This window comes from Lepisosteus oculatus, chromosome 5 (genome assembly GCF_040954835.1).
Source record: "Lepisosteus oculatus isolate fLepOcu1 chromosome 5, fLepOcu1.hap2, whole genome shotgun sequence".
Lineage (NCBI taxonomy): Eukaryota > Metazoa > Chordata > Actinopteri > Semionotiformes > Lepisosteidae > Lepisosteus > Lepisosteus oculatus.
Window position 1 is genome coordinate 16231789 of NC_090700.1, and position 17493 is coordinate 16249281.

General features: G+C 34.9%; 1 protein-coding gene across 1 annotated transcript in view; it reads left to right on the forward strand.

The window, feature by feature from the left end:
- The first annotated feature begins 960 nt into the window (after positions 1 to 960).
- The window catches only part of c4 (complement component 4), a 30272-nt gene continuing 13739 nt past the window's right edge, over positions 961 to 17493 (forward strand). The window contains exons 1-24 of the mRNA XM_015342034.2: positions 961 to 1202; positions 2078 to 2279; positions 2844 to 3027; positions 3154 to 3224; positions 3874 to 3959; positions 5299 to 5381; positions 6357 to 6444; positions 6550 to 6655; positions 7101 to 7227; positions 7806 to 7921; positions 8791 to 8964; positions 9450 to 9641; positions 10395 to 10589; positions 11590 to 11739; positions 12178 to 12307; positions 12838 to 12909; positions 13603 to 13812; positions 13986 to 14100; positions 14445 to 14515; positions 14912 to 15051; positions 15649 to 15852; positions 16223 to 16274; positions 16593 to 16676; positions 17107 to 17310. Of these exons, the coding sequence (XP_015197520.2) occupies positions 1141 to 1202; positions 2078 to 2279; positions 2844 to 3027; positions 3154 to 3224; positions 3874 to 3959; positions 5299 to 5381; positions 6357 to 6444; positions 6550 to 6655; positions 7101 to 7227; positions 7806 to 7921; positions 8791 to 8964; positions 9450 to 9641; positions 10395 to 10589; positions 11590 to 11739; positions 12178 to 12307; positions 12838 to 12909; positions 13603 to 13812; positions 13986 to 14100; positions 14445 to 14515; positions 14912 to 15051; positions 15649 to 15852; positions 16223 to 16274; positions 16593 to 16676; positions 17107 to 17310 (3118 nt within the window). The 5' untranslated portion in view covers positions 961 to 1140. The remainder of the gene's footprint in view (positions 1203 to 2077; positions 2280 to 2843; positions 3028 to 3153; positions 3225 to 3873; positions 3960 to 5298; positions 5382 to 6356; positions 6445 to 6549; positions 6656 to 7100; positions 7228 to 7805; positions 7922 to 8790; positions 8965 to 9449; positions 9642 to 10394; positions 10590 to 11589; positions 11740 to 12177; positions 12308 to 12837; positions 12910 to 13602; positions 13813 to 13985; positions 14101 to 14444; positions 14516 to 14911; positions 15052 to 15648; positions 15853 to 16222; positions 16275 to 16592; positions 16677 to 17106; positions 17311 to 17493) is intronic.

Genomic DNA, 17493 nt, shown 5'->3' on the forward strand with positions numbered 1-17493 from the left:
CAATTGTGAAACAAGATAACGCAATTAACAATAAAAAGGGAAATAGAGACATTTCTAATAATATATAAAAATTATATATATATTATATTTGAAGCAAATTTTTATGTGTCAAAATCCTCAGTTTTCTTAAATATATATTTAAGAATTATAACACAAACATTCAACTATGAACCTGGGAATTACACATTGTGGCAATTGTGTTAGATGTAGGAGAGTAAAAATTTCCATAGAGAAAATTCTTAATATGGTTTATAAATACTTCTAAACTAATAAATAAATAAATAAATAAATAAATAAATAAATAAATAAAACGAGGTGTAAATATCAGGGTATTCATAATAATGGACACTGTATTTTGAGGAAAATAAATCAAGTGTCCGTAGGTGCATGTTTACCAGAACAGGTTAGAAATAAGTGAGACAAAGTTTCTTGGAAATAGGAATAAGAAAATGCAGATCAGCTTTATGCACGTCACCCAGGTTTGTGCCATGTCAGTGAGGGATGAACTTGGTTTCCTCCTGCAAGAAACCTCTTTAGGTTCCTCTGAGATCCAATCTCCCATTCCAGTGCTGGATAGGACCAGCCTTGCTTATCTTCTGAAATATTCTGATAATACTGCTGATAGATGTAATAGAAGTTAAATGAATTTACATGCTATAGATTTTTTACAAGTGGTGAAAACAAATATGCTGGCACACTTGGTATTATAATTCATTTTTCTTCTCTAAGGTCACTTACTGTAGTTCTTAAAGATGAAGAATTTATCTGGTGTTAAAATGTGTTGTATTCTAGAAAGCCTTTGATCACTTGGCCATTTTTGGGGGTGATTAGTTGAGTAACTTGTTTCTCATTTTCTGTTAACAAAAACTTTACATGAACCAAGTGGCCAATACTTTTTAACAAAACAAAAGTCCATTTCTGGGAAATCATGTGATTTCTCTTGCAAAACCCTGCTGCTTTTGCCAATTTTAAACCCTTCCTGGGGAGCCCTGAGACAACAATTATTGTGTCTTTATTTCTGTATTCACCCACATCTTTGTGAATACTTCTACATTATTTTCTAATTGTTTAGTTACAATCTCAGAAGAAGTGTGATTTTTGCCCGGATGAATACGAGAAGAGGTGAACCATAAAGGAAAAATGGAGTTTTACCTAATGCTGACTCTTGCCATCCTGACAGCAGTTACTGAGCAAAGACCATTGTAAGTACTACAGAAGCTGGACCTAGAAGAAAAGTAGTTCTTTTTAGTAGAAAGTGCAACTGAATTGCAGATGTGGTTTTCTGATTTACTGTTTTTTTATTTCCTTTATCTTTAGGTGTATCATTTGTTATATATATATATGAAACCATTCTAATGCGTATCTGTGTATGTTAATTTTAAAATAAGTACTGTATTTTTATGTCAGTGAATGTTCATGGCTCATTCTATAAAAAAACTCAGATTTTATGATCCATTAGTCCATTAAAAAAATCAAATGTGAAAGGAATGTTTCTGCCAAGTGGCTCTTTTGAAGTGTGTATTTTATTTGTCAGAAACTGAGATTTTTTGTCTTTTTATACTGTACATATTTATTTATATCCCACTGTTGTGTAAACTCCTTTCAATAATAGAATAAATTTAGTTGTTTTGTTGCAAAGAACGTTTTGAATTGTACATGCAGTCAAATAACAGACAAATTTCTAAATTAAGCATGGTCTGTGGCAATTGGAACAAACAGCAGCTTTAAACCTTGCGGAGGGATTTTCAAGTTTTGCTTGTTTTCAGTACTTACTGTAAGAGGTTAAGTGTAACGTGCTCTATCTAAAATGCTCCATTTGAATATCTAATCCTTCATGCTTTCTGATCTGCTGCTAACATTACTTTGATATTTGAAACTGAAATGTCACTGTACTCTGGTTTTGCAACGGTGGGCTATTCTGAATATTTCTTGAACTGGCACTCAAGGGAACATTGATACTGACTATTAATGAACATCCCAATCCTCAATAAGGAGTTTTCACTTATGCTAACCTCTATCAGGTTATGGCTGAACTCTTACTGTATAATTTGATCTTGTCTATGTGTGTTTCACTCAGGATTCTGATTACTGCTCCAAACATTGTTCATCTGGGTGTCGAGGAGACTGTGACAGTCCAACTTCATGGAGCCACTCGAAGTGCTGATGTTGAACTTTACTATGAAGATCAACAGGCTTATAGAACACAGACAATATTGTCTAACATAGTTTTTGTTTCACTCAATGAAGAAAATAATTACCAGACAGTGGTAAAACTGAAGGTAAGGTGTCCATTACATTCACCATGCACCATGTCCTTGTCTTTTGTTCAGGAGACAATTAATTCACATCTGCTGTGTTACATTTAGTATTACTTTTTAAGTACTGAATTATTTAGTCTGTAGCCTCATTCTTTGAAGTAAACCTGTCCTTGAAAATAAATGATCAATATCATTGCTTCCCAAACCAGTCTAAGGTCCTGGTCCGGGACATAGTGCCCAAATAACATTTTGACCTGGAAGTAGTTGTGAATTTCAAAATCAGCAAGCATGTTCTACATTTGATGGTGTGGTTTACATTCTAATTTCCAAACAAACAATAACAAATAGCTGTATAGGCAGCAGGTTACCAAATGGGCCATATTTGAAGCAGCAAGATTTACACAAACTCATAGAGTTTGAGTACCCAAATTCCAAATGTTTTTCATTGCATGTTTTTTAACATATTCATTATCCGCATTAATGAATATGTTATATAGTATGTAAGTGTTTATAAATACAATCAATTTCAAACAGTCCTGCGTGTGTTGAGACTTTCGATTTTGAACTATTTTGTTTCCATTTAAGGTGGAGCCTACAAACTATCGTATCGCAAGAAGCAAACCTGGAGGTCAAAGGCCATATGTGACACTGGTGGCAAAGAGCCCAGAAATTTTTCAATCACCAAAAAAACTACATATCACTCTGTCAACCAAAAAGGGCTATATTTTTATTCAGACTGATAAACCAATCTATACTCCAAGTGAAATAGGTAATTTTTTTATTAGAAGCTATTCAGTGATAGTATACCAATTCTATACCAGTCATAGTTTAATTTATTAATCAATAAACAACTAGCAATCCAGTTAACACTGTACTTTGTTTTTCTTAATTTCAGTAAATTACCGAATTTTCACATTGGACAACTACATGGTGCCGTCAGATGAATCTGTCAAAATAAATATATTTGTAAGTGTGTGTCTGGCAGCTCTGTTTTGAAGGCCTGAGGTAAAGATGTACAGTATACTGGGTCATATGAACACTTCATGATCCTTATTAGGTGACTGGTGCTCCAAAATTATTTTCTTTTTCCAAGACTTCTGAGCTCATTATTAGTGAAATTAACATGTATTTAAAACAAATGAGGAGCAGTCAGATTTCTCTCTCAGTGACTTCATAGGTTTTAGGAAGAACCTTTATTTCCTTGTAATCTTTTTGCAAAGATTGTAAGGGAAAAATCTTGGGAAGAAACTGCTTATAATAAATTGCAACATACAGTACTGTACATACATGAACTAGTGTTACAGCATTACAAAATTACATTACATTAATATACATAATTACATTATTTTGGTTAATAATTATAAGGGGAAAGTCGTTAAACAGCCATGTAGGCAGGACTGCAACACTTGCATGACACTGTCATTCTACAGTACATTGTCAGTGAAAAGGTCAAACTGGAAAACAGTAGGTAATTTCCAGAATGGTTGTTTTCACAATTTCTGAACATGATTTAAAAGATTAAATACTGTATAAAATTTGTATTTTATGGATTTAAAAAACTTGCAGAGTTCATACAGTTAAGAAATATATGGCTCAGTCACTTTTTTTTTTGCAGAACTCTAAAGGATTGATGGTGTATAATGCTGTTAAGAAAACCAATCAAATTCTTAAGCAACACATAACAATTCCAGATGTTGAACCGTAAGTTGTGTCTGATTTAGTTAGTAGCTATTGTTTTGTGTATTAGAAATATTCTGCATTGGCTTTAAAGTTGTTTATACTCTACTGTGCACCTCACTAGGAATATATAAAAAGCAGGGGATATGTTTGAATAGGTTATAAATAAAAAAATATAAATAAAATAAATAAAAATAAAAAATAAAAAAAGGGTTTGTTAATTTAGTTCACATTAATAATATTAATCATATTATTTATTTGATATAATAAGATTCACTACAAATTGATGTGCTTTTTTGTTGCCCTTATTCATAGTCAGAAGGTCTATATTCACAAAATAATGCAGCATTAGAGTTTTTTTAAACATTATAAGCATCCACATGGGCAACAAAATTAATTAACAATTATTTTTTACACGTTGCCAGTTATTGCATCTCGGCCTTAATAAAATATTATATTTATTTGTTTTAGAAAAGGTTGATAACACTGAATTAGTGTTAAAGATTAATGAGTGTATACCTACATCTAAATAACAGATGCTAGATTTTAATCTGCATACAGTTTGTGGCTTAAGAGTTTGAAAGGGAAAAAGGGCGTTTTAATATGGCCACAAGGGACCATTAAGTAGACCAACTAACAAAAGGCTGGGACTGCAGGATGAGTTCTACAATCCAGATATCGCTAGATCAAGCCAGAGTCAATCCCAAACTCACTGTGGCAGGGCTGGGATTAGTCAACCAGGGTACACTGAGCTGATTTACGAGACAACTGAGGGCTGGAGTAATGTCTATGAGACATGTACTTCCCCTGCTGTAGATGCCAACACTTGACTACTCAGCTAGTATGAAAGTCTGTGCCAGAGAGCCAAGTCTTAAACATAGTTTGCAGTTCCAAATTAGCTGGATATATAAAAAATATTGGCAATAAGAAATCTTTTAAGAAAAGAAAGAGCCCTGTGTTCAGGCTAACCTTAAATAAAAATTGACATTATATCGTCCACAGTAAGATTTGCTTTCTAAGACTTTGTAAGTATTCCAATTTCCTTTCCTTTCATGTGCTTTTATGTGACTCTTTCATTTTGCTTGTGTGTTTTGTACTTCTGTGCGAGAAGCCAAAGACACATTTCCACAGCAGTGGACAATAAAGTATCTTAAATTTTAAGGGTCAAACTTCAACTTTTACATACAGTAGCTGCCTTTTGCAAGTCTCAGCCCAGTGCATGATGGGAGCTTTCTGTTTCCCGTGAGCTTCTCGTTTCTTTCAGGTTGTCATGTAAATAGCCTTAGTCTCAAATGATTATTACAAAAAAATGTGAAGACAAATTAGCTCAAATACATTTTAATGATTATAATGTCTCTTCTAGGGCTGGCACCTGGAAGATTGTTGCTTCATTCACAGACTTTCCAATGTCCAATTCCTCAGCAGAATTTGAAGTTAAGGAATATGGTTAGTCTTTATCAGCTTTAAAGAAATAGTGTTTTTTTATTGATGTACTTCTCTTGACTTGAACTGCAATATCATAAAGTATTTTTTAATTTTATTTGAATGTTACAGCAGCTTTCTATCATTTTAAGCAAAATGTACCAGCTTGAGTTAGCTCAGCATTATAATTTATAATATAATTTATCTCAATACATTGCTGTCTTTAGAAGTCCATCAGTCCATCATTGCCAAAAAAAAAGAATTAACAACAATAAAATATTAAACACATTAAAAGCTGAATATTATTTTCCTACAGAAATGGAGCTGTTGTAAGTTGAAATTTGTTTATAACCTATTAGGAGCTCAACATTCAGCAACATAGATCAGCAACACTGTGAAATTTGGTAACAAAACTATAAATAGCAACCCTAAAGAACTGTTCTTTTTGCTCAGGGAGCCACCTACTGGACAGACTATGATTACAGTATTGACAGGAGTCATTCCAAGGCATAAACTTATTTTACATTTAATAACAGTCTCCTAAATATGGCTGCACTGTTTGATTTAATTATCCATGAATGGTTGACTGGTTTGATTATCCAAGTCAAAGGTCTTGATCAGTCTTAATCCTTAAAAATGGGAAACCAAGAAGTCCTTTTAACAATAAAAAATGTTGTGGGATTCCAGTGCTTGCTACTGTATTTGCTTATACAGTATATACTTGGAGGTAAATTAGAGACATTTGTTTTCTTTTTATCCTTTAATCAAAAATAAAAAAGACAATAACCGTTATATTTGATAGGTATAGTGTGAGCTACAGTAGGTGATAAAATGGTAATGAAAGAAATCAATATTAATTTTTCCACTGTTTTCACTGACCCAAGTATTTTGTACGAGGCTCTTTTTATAGGTATCACATACAATATATCTTTATTCTAGCCTGTTGGCTTTTGTAGAGATGCTTGCATTTTATGACTGTTCTTTTTGTTTGCTTATTAGTCCTTCCATCATTTGAAGTAAAGATAGAGTTGTCTAAGCCCTATATTATAATGAAGGAGGTGTCCTTTCCTTTTAACATCTCTGCAAGGTAAGAAGGGGAGGGATTTTAATTTTGGTGTTATGTTTGGAGTATACATGTCAGTGATTATAATAATCATTTTATTGTAACATTATTTGTGTCATTGCTTTTCAGATATACTTACGGGAAAGGTGTCAATGGCATAGCCTATGTAAGATTTGGTGTTATTGATGAACAAGGAAACAGGGTATTCCTCCCAGGCACTGAAATACAGACCTCAGTAAGTAAGCATTGTGCTTAATAAGGCACATTTATTTCATCCTTCAGCTCAATACAAATGGTTCTGTTTTATATTAAAATTAGCAACTACAATGACTAACCATTGACTTACCATACTATGAAACAGACTCTTGCAATATGAAAGACCTGGTACAGGTTTTGACATTTACAGTACTCAGCTTAAGCTGAGATGGTGAATAACTCACACAATTCTATTCTGTTTGGTTGTGCTAATTGTGTTATGACTGGATTCTGTACTTCACAATAACACACCAAATTGTCGTTTTTTATTTTGCCACTCAAAACCTAAAAACATACATTGAATATTTAAAAAAACAGAAAGAAATGGCTCTCAAATCTTCAGGTTCTTTTTTTCCCCTAAAGCAGGACATATGTTTTACTGAATACTTTCATTAATATTTGACATGCTTTATGTTTCAATTTAGATCAAGGATGGTCAAGGATATGTCTCTCTGCTCACTACATCTCTGAATGAAACTGCCAGGAACCGAAACATAACATACCTAGAAGGCTGTCGCCTTTATATTGCAGTGACTACTTTTGAAAGTGCTAGTAAGTCATTTTGCCAAATGACGATTCTTTGCATTTGCACTGTGACAAATTATAATTTAAAGCACGGATACAGTAACTGATGTGATGCAGAACACACAGAAATAAAAATTTCCATTCGTACTTTATTCTTTCCTTACATGCATTGCTTATGTATATTCCTGTACTGCAGTAGTCTATTTATGTCTACATGGTATATTATTTTTACAGAATGACCTACAGTATTTACAGTCTAATATGTTAACCAAACCACTTATTCCACTTGTTTTCAGTTTGTACCTACATTTTTTTCGATGCAAAGTAATGTTTTTTTCTAGATAGTGTGACTCTGGTCTTGATTTTCTGGACTTTCTTTTCAAAGAAAGAAATATGACCCAAGTGTAGGGTAACCTCTGATGGTCAGTACTTAAGTGTACTGAATGTACATTTGATGGGATTAATTAGTAAATATTTATAAGAACTCTGCTATTTCATTTTTCTATTCTTAGACTATAATTGTACACTAGTATTTAAAGAATTTTAATAGTAATGTTATGCTTTTTATTATGAAATTATTATACTGTAAATTGTGCTTTTTGCAGGTGGAGAGTTGGAAGAAACTGAAAGCAGCATTGTGAAGATTGTAACTACACCTTATTCGGTTGACCTGTCAAAAACCAAGCTGTATTTTGTGCCTGGGGGGGCCTTTTCTGTCTTGGTATGTCATACTGTAGCTGCATTCAAGATATCTTAACCTGCTTCTGAAGCCAGGTCATTTCCCTCGTAGATGTAAACATAGGCATACAGTATCTTTCAAATTATTTTCAGTAGAACATCATAATTGCCACTTGCTAAACTGAATAAGCAGTTAAAGAGGAGGTACAATTGCCAGATCCGAATAGAAGAAATAATGTTTGTTTCAGTTAATGCATTATTTTGGAAGCAAACTGCCCAGACCATAATTTTGATGTTCTGTAGACCAAAAAACAATAGTAGTGCATCTAAAACTGAGAACAGGTGCCACTTCTTTACTAAGAGAGTTATGGAAGGATTAAAAAAGCTGCTCAATCATGCTGTTGAAGCAGATACCCTTCTTTCAAGAAATGTCTGGATAAGCCGTAGTTAGTTACAACTGTAACTACCAAATTGGCTAGATGGGATGAATGGCTATGGGATGGGATGAATGGTGTTCTTCAACCTTAGTGGGCTACATTATGTCTAGCAGTTATTCGCGTTATGTCTCAGAGTCATCTTTGGTCTTTTTTTTAGTTCAGGCATCCAGTACAAGTGCCTGTCCTTGTCACATCACTGCTGTTTCTTTGAAGCTTGATCTAAAACTATGTTTACTTCTTACAGCATGAAGGAGCAGTGCATACTAAACTCTATCCATTTATTTCAGAGATACTTTCCATGAACCTTTTAGGGACATAAATTAGTTCATGGTATTACAGCATACAAAATAATCCAGAATGATCACAAAATTTATTTTAATATGAACAAATATTATAATTGAAAATCTTAAGTGATGTCTTAATTGACACAGCACAATGTACGTGTAACATTAATGATAGATCCTTTCTTTTACAGGCTACTACAACATATCCGGATGGCACTCCAGTCCCAAACTTGAAAATGAAGGCTGTTGTTCATCTGTCAGGTGGCAATGAGAGAGAAATAATTTTGGATAAGAGTGGAAACAAAGATGGTGAAGTTGTGTTTACCTTCCAGGTGCCTGAAAAGGCAACATCTCTTGATGTAAAGGTAAAAACATACTGTAGGTTTCAATAAACTGAGTATGAGGGGATATCTCTGAGCAGTGTAAAGGCATTCTCTGTTTAACCTGCAATAACAGCTTATCGGCCTGTGAGTATGTAGTGTTGTCTTACTTTACATCTTTAGTTTAGAATATTTCAATCTACCCTGGCTTGCATGACCAATCAGCGGCCTAGTGTCTGATGAGTATTTTGTGAAAGATGTCTGCATTTGTGAAATAATGTGAAATAAAACTGGTAAATCAAATTAAAGAACCACAATAAATCCTTTGTGACTAAATGTATTTTAAGAAATTAAACTAAACAATCATCTTTTCCAGTCTCTATTCAAAAAGCATTGTTTTTTGTCAGTTGAAATACTTTCAAAACCACTAAATATTTTTGTTAACATGTTGCATAAAATACTACATTGTAATAACTTTATTTGTCATTTTGGAAACTGTTGGTTTACTAAATGTACTCTCTTAATGCAAGGTTATTGCTGAAGGGGAATCTGGTGACATCAGTGATGGACATATTACAGCTGCTGCTTTCCAGTCTCAATCAAAGAGTTACCTGAGCATTGAGGTGCAACACATCCTCCTGGGTCCTAATGAGGATATGACAGTGACTTTCAGAGACATAAAGCCCCCTGGCACTGCAAACCCTATTTACATCTACTATCTGGTTAGTAATTGGCTTGGATTGCAGTACTGGTGATCTTTTCCTGCTTTTCTGTCCCTGCTTGATATGGTATTACTGAAGATGCTCACTGTGAATGGTACCACTTAATGCAAGAGCATACATCAACATTTAAAACATGAGAATGATTTACCCATACTCATGCTTTTGAGGTTTTACCAGTGGTTACATTTGTAATTTTCCCGAGAGGTTGAATATTAATGAACACACAAGAAAGAAGAGAGGAATGGTGACATAGTGGTTAATGCTTCTACTTCACAGTTCTTGGGTCCTGGGGAAGCAGTTCTAGACTGGGACAACTTACTGTACATGTGGCGAGTTTGCATGTTTTTCCATGTCTGTTGGTTTCTTCCTGTCTTTCAAAGGCATGTAATCTGCAATGATTGATGCCTCTAAAGTATTGATATGTTCAACTCCTGGGCTGTTATCTGCATTGAGTTTGAATGTTCTTCCTGTGTTCGTGTGGGTTTCCTTCAGGTTCTCCAGTTTCCACTGACACTGTCCACTGTCAGACATGCTGATAGGTTAATTGGCTTCAGAAAATTGGCCCTGGTGTGTTGCGTCTTTGTGTGCCCTGAGATGATCTGGTATCCTGTCTCGATGTATCCTGCATTCCACTCTGTTGGATACAAGATAAGATGCAGCTCTCCCACATCTCTGTATTGAACAAAAGTGGTTAGAAAATGGATGGATAGATTATAGCTTTAAATGTTGACGAGTCGGCTGTCTTGTTTGCAGATGGTGAGCAAAGGCATGGTGATTCAAGCAAGTAGAGTACGACGGACGAGCCTCACAAGGATCAGTCTGCCCTTCAGCTATGACATGGTTCCTGCTTTCCGCTTGATCGCCTATTACTTCACAGAACATCAGGGAGAGGCAGAAATGATTGCTGACTCCGTCTGGGTTGATGTCAAAGATGTGTGCAAAGGAAAGGTTAGCAATTTCTCCTTTTATTACAGCTGTGAGGATCAAAGATGCCCCCAATACTGAGAATTCCCTATTGCACCTCTCCTATTTTTAGAATGGCTCCATTTATTTACAGATTTCAGCATTTCACATCTCCCCACCAGATCTCCCTTCATTTGGACACACTTTCTCATCTGTTCTGTGCTCACTTTCACCAGTTCTGTCCTTTGCTCTATTATGTCTTGTGTCTTCTGCTACGTTCCCCTCTTTCTCACACCAGTAGAAGGCTCAGTAGCGGAAGCTTTTACTTCTGTCCTTGTGGCCAATGCACATTGACAAAGATCCCCACTGGAATTTTTGCCTTTGTCCTTTGTCAAGATCTTGCGTATACAGTGCTTTCTGGACCACTTTTCACAGGGACTCAAATTCCTGATGTAGTGGGAGATGTAAAAAGAAAAAGGCAACCCCAAAGCTTTCTTACAAGCTTTCACACACTTATGTGAATATTGACAGTTACCCCTTACTTCTTATTCTTTATGTTTTCCATCCTTCCCCTTTCCACCATTATCACCCTTGAGATAATTGGATAAAGTTCCCAAGGCTTTATGCCTTCACTCCTCAGCCAAGCCAAAAAATGCCTCTAGTCTTTTTCAGAATTTTGATGTTACACTATCGGAATATAATAAATTTTGTAATATATTACAATACCATCATTATACCGTGCATTGTATTATGTAGGGGGACGTTTTCTGTGTCTTCTGACATTTACATTTAAATATATTGTTATGAGAGGCAGGGAATGAGAATGGAAACTAATAATATTTATTGCTTTTCTAATACATCATTATATGTGGTTCTGATAAAATCCTCATCATCAAATGATAAGATTTACCAAACAGATTTTGGGCATCATGCTTATTTGTTTGAAAATCCAATGTGTCTGCAAATTGATTGCATGCTCTTATAAATAACTCAGATTAGGGCAGACAGAATGAAACTGGCTTTTTAATGTAATTTATGTTTTCAGATACAAGTCACTACATCCAGGGAGAACTACAAACCTAGGGAAGTGCTGGACATTACAATCAAAACAGACCAAGCAGAAAAGGTGGCATTATCTGCTGTGGACACTGCAGTTTACATTCTCAACAAGCTGAACAAACTCACACCTACCAAGGTAAAATTGCTAAATATTAAAAAAGTGTATACTTTTTGATTAATCTGTGAGTATGACTGTACAGTATGTAGCTTTCTTGTTAAAAGTACGGCATTATATATCTACACTAGGAAAGGACAAGCTTAGAACTTTAAGAAGTACAGTACATACTGTATGACAATCTGAAGGATTAGATTTACAGTTCTCATTTGCACGGCAAGAGACATAAACTGATTCGCACATTCTAAAAGTTGTGAATTAATAATGTGGGGATAATGCATTTTATTGCTTTCTGCACACCTAAATTATGATTTCTTGTCTTATAAATTCCATTTTTGTAGAATATTAATAAGAATTACATCTGAAAGGAGGTAATTCAGCCAAATATGAATAAAAATAACAATTAGCTCTTCAGCACTGTTAACCTGATAAGGTAATGTGTCTCCTTGGTTCTTTCAGGTGTTCAGCTATATGAACTCCTATGATCTTGGCTGTTCAGTTGGAGGGGGTGAAGACACTATAAACGTTTTCCGTGATGCTGGTCTGACATTCTTAACTAATTTTAAAATGGCAGCTAAAATAAGAATTGGTGAGAATCATGTTATAAAATATAACATGCCTTTCCTGAGCAATGTATCATTATCATTATATCTGGACACCCATTTCCAGGTAGTTGAAGACTGCTGGTCATGAAAAGATTACCATTAAGTGCTGTATGGTACAGTATGATTATATTACTTTGGACTTAAAAAAGAAGAGTCTTTGCCTTTTTTTTCTTTGCAGACCATTTCAAGTGCAGATGGAAATCAGTATTTGAACTGTTTTTCCAAAATATAAGAACAAATAAAATGTGGGTACAAGCAAATAATTTCTTTCTCCTTTTGATCAGTTTAGTCAATTTTAATGTCTCTCCAACTTGTGAAAGATAATTTCACCACTAATTCGGTACCTTTTTTCTAAATATTTTTAGAAGGAATAGAAATGAGCAGGAGGCCACAATTCTGTGTCCAACTCTATGTGAAACTACACCCTGCCTTCCACATCCCTAAGCTTCCTAGGTCTATTAAGAACAATCTAAAATAATGCAACATAATTCTGTTTGTTTTTATTCCACTCTAGATCACATGTGTAAGAATGGGAAGGTGCGGCCTAAACGAGCATACAATTACAACAGAGAATTTTCCGCCATAGGTATGTTTACTCTTGAAACGCATTATGCATTATCATAACAATATGTACAAATTACAATAATAAACAGTGGTGCATACTTCTTAGATATATTCCACACAATCAGGAGTTACAATACATTTACAATATGTTATGTTACAATATATTTTCTGTATGTTATGTGCATCAACAATTTACTCAAAGACTCCACCATTGTTTTCTTATTTTGCAACAACTTTGTTGTCTTAATTTAGTTTAGTTTGGGTGAGAAAAAATCAAGCTGCTCATTTACTGTAGCAGTCTACAATTAATTCTGATCAGAATGTTGATCACAGCAGCTCAAGGTACTCAACTATTTCTGAGCAGTCAAGTGTTAGAATAGCCATCCCATCACGTTCACCAACCAAGTCCGACTCACTTAGTTGTTTCTCAGTAGATCCAGTTAAAAGGCAACTTTTTTTGTGTTCTAAAACACAGAGCTACTGTATATGGATTAAATGGTGATGTTAAAATATGAGTCTAAAGAAGAAAAACACTGAAGAGTGCAAAACAAAGCTAATTGTTGATTATGTTTGCATTTAAGAACTATTTTTTTAGATTACTGTAAGTCCCCTTGAATAAAGATATACAGTTTGATTATTCTTATCACCATAATAATAAGGTTTTTGTTTGCTGAGCTCTTAATCAGCCATCACTTCCTGCCTGTGTTGTCAACAGTGAACCAATACAGTGATGCTGCACTAAAGAAATGCTGCAATGATGGAGCGAAGTTGAGCCTAATGAAACACTCCTGTGAAAAAAGAGTCACAAAGACAAGGCACAAGTCATCTGAGTGCCAGAGAGTTTTTCTTGATTGCTGCAAGAAGGCCAATGACCTAAGGGAATATATCAAGAAAACTGGGAGGGGAAAAATGGGACTAGCAAGAAGTAAGATCAATTTTATCATCCCTAGAGATTTTTTTTTATCTTTGTTGTTACTTGGTCAGTTTTGAAATGGAAAATAGAGTTATGGACTAGGATCAAAGCTTTTCAGCCTCTTATTTCTTGTTTCACTTTCAACTGGTAGCCTAATCTCTGGATATTACTTTCCCTTTTGCCAGTTGAAGGCAGTGAAGAGGAAAATGTAATTGATGAAACGTCTGTTCATCTTCGGAGTTACTTCCCTCAAACTTGGCTTTGGAAAATATTTGACGTACCAAAATCTGGACTTTTCCAGTAAGTCAAAGCTCTGGATATCAGTAGGATGTTGTTATCCTTGTGCATATAATTGCAAATGACACTGAATTACCTTAAAGATAATCACAGGCCTACTGTAAAATGAAATACAAAATATTTTTTTCAAAATCACTTGCAGCTGAATTTTAAACCTGGTAATATGATGTAGAATAGTCAAACTAATTTAATTCGGATGGGAACACGGTCACAGTATATGATATATTATTTCCATGGCCAGACTTTTTATTATTATGTCTAAAAAATACATTAATCAACCTGAGATGTTTGTTCAGGCAGTACCTTTTAAAAATTAGCAGAAAGAAATGTTTCTGGTTTTCTTTCAGTCACCAAGTCAACTTGCCAGATTCAATAACGAGCTGGGAACTTCAGACAATAGGAATCTCTAAAAGAAAAGGCAAGGCACAGATTCCCTTCTGTTAACATTTGGGTTCTTATGAATGTTAGAATTAAGATTATAACAATTATAATTATACAGCACAGACTCAGCATATTGTAAAGTGAAACCAGTCAAAATGTACAAAAGTCTTTGGTATTCTAATTTCTTTTCACAGAATGCCCTCATATATGTTATTTTTTAATACTGTTTGCATCACACTCCAGAACGAATCATTTTGTATCTTATTTCTTAAATACAAAGTATGTGAATATTAATCATGAAAATAAAGCACATGATTTGGGAACTGGTACCAAAACGTCTTCAATTTGTTTAAGAATTTAAAGTCTTCTTTGAATATTTCAATAGGAGCAATGTAATATACTGCAAGTATTTTGTTTTTTTTCCACATTGTAGGGTTCTGTGTAGCTGAACCTACACAATTCACAGTCTTCCAGGACTTTTTTGTATCTCTAAAATTGCCTTACTCGGTTAAGAGAAATGAGCAACTGGAGGTCAAAGCTGTAGTATATAACTACCAGCCTGAATCACGAGAGGTAACAGTCTTTTAATTACCATCTTCCATCAACAATAAAGATTGAACAGAACTGGCAGAGTTAGATTGGAGATTTATACTGACATTTTTATTTCACCAGTTGATCAATCTGTTTCATGGCAGTTATAACAGTGGCCACCCACTTTCATCTGAATATAAAAATCCCAAACTACTGTAATGTACAGTATAATAGGTTTATTCCGTGCTGAAAAGATAAGGAAGGAAACACAACATTTCGGCCGTGGAGCCTTTTTCAGGTGTAAGAAAGACAGGGCAGTAAGCAAAGGTAATGTACTGTAGCAGGAGAACAAAAGGGGAGAGAGGAGGAGCGGGAGGCGGGAGCAGGGGACAGACAGAATGGCCAATCAGGTATTGTGAAGTCAGAATAGGTGAAGAGAGGTGTGAAATGCAACATTTAGCCTGTTTTATAGCTTAAGCACAGATACTGAATCCACTGTACCTCTGTTTTCGTTTTCTGTTGGGATGGACAGACTTAATCGCCAGTTGCGCATACCTGGGTACACAAGTGTTGCATTATTGTCTCGTGTGAAATGATAATGGTTGCCAGAGCTCCATTAACATTCATTCTCCCACCCAGGTCACAGTTACAATGAAAACTGTGAAGGAGATTTGCAGTGCAGGGAATGTGGATGGGAAGCAGGTGATCACTGTTCCCGGAAATTCAGCTGTGCCTGTGTATTTTGCTGTGGTTCCCCTGGAAGTTCTGGAGATTCCCATTCACGTGGTGGCGTACTCCTCCAGCAATGTTTCAGATGCGATAAAAAAGACACTCAAAGTCTTGGTGTGTATCATTCATTTTTAAGGGATCTAAAGTTTGTGTAACCTTTGACATCTTTCAAATGTTTTTTGTGTAAAGTGAAAGCGTTGAAGGCTTTTGCACATTTTTAAAATATTTTTGTTTCCTACAATTGTACCTGATTAAGTATTACCTTATTACCTTAAAATCTGACACCTTTGATGTATAAAAAATATTTGCAGTTACAATTGCATACAGCTTGTGAAAACAAAAAAAAATGCAAATTTATTGTAATTAGTTCAGATCTGGGATTAGCTGGGATGAAAATACAAATGCAAGGAGTGAATCATGTTCTCCCATATTTCATAAGCAATATTGTTGAATGTGAGGCTACTAACTTTATTTTGACATACAGGGCGAAGGTGTGCTCTTATCAGAACAAGCAGAATACAACATCAATGCTACAGGTGATTTGCTTATACAGTAGATGTCATACAGTATGCAATGACCTTAAGCCTTTCGAAAGCTCACTGTATTCAGTATAACTATTGAGAAAGCTGAAGTCTGTTTATAAGTACATATCTGAAAAATATTGACCAGTAATATACAATACTAGAAAGATAAAAATAAATTTTGGAATGCATACATTTCTCATAAAGCTATTTGTATTACTACCACACATTATAAAGTAAATGTCTCCAAATTGTTTGATTGCACATTGATTACATAAACACATTGATTATACAATGTTGAGCACAAATACTGAGCACTAATTATCTTTGCAGATGGCAAAAAATTGGAAATTGACATTCCAAGCCTTGACAATTCTATTCCTGGGATAGAGTCAGAAGCATTTGTTAGCATTAAAGGTAGGAGGATCTTACACAACATGCGTTTGTTAATGAGATAGAAGGAAAAAAGCTGTGTAAATGTGTTCAATGTGAATTTTTCTTTTTCTTCCAGACACACCATGCTTGTGTGATCAGGTGGCACTTTCAGGGCTGGCTGCATTTAACACCTGTGTTTCACACTTGTATTTCAATAACATATTTTGAATTTGTCTATGAAAAAGGTCATTATAAGCAACATTGTGAATCCTTTGTTAAATAGATCTACTGTACAAGAGACTCCAAACACCCCATCTTCTCTCTTAATTGACATTTATATATTTTTTATTCCTCTATTTTCCTATAACAGTAAAGGTACATTTTATTGGTCAAAACCACACGGCAGCAAAATTATTTTGTCTCTTTCCACGCAGTCCCTCTAATTTGATTTGTTCCGATATGTGTTTATAAGGCGGTGTTATGGGAGAATCTGTGGAAAACTGCCTCAACTTGGAAGGAGTTGATAAGCTCATTCAGCTTCCAAAAGGCTGTGCGGAGCAAACCATGGTGACAATGTCTCCAGCAATACACGCCATGAGGTATCTCGATGCCACCGAGCAGTGGATATACCTGAAAGCCGAGCGCAAAGACGAAGCCATTGAAATGATTCAGAATGGTAAGACTTTCATTTTGCTTCCCGGGGGGTTATTCACACAGAACCAAGCACACATGTAAAAGCCACAAGCAAATGTTAAATAATACATTTATATTTAAGCCCATTGCACAAATACCTGTGTGCATTCTGACCAGTTTTGACATGCTGCTTCTTTTCAAATTAATTCCATTGTGTAAATATGAT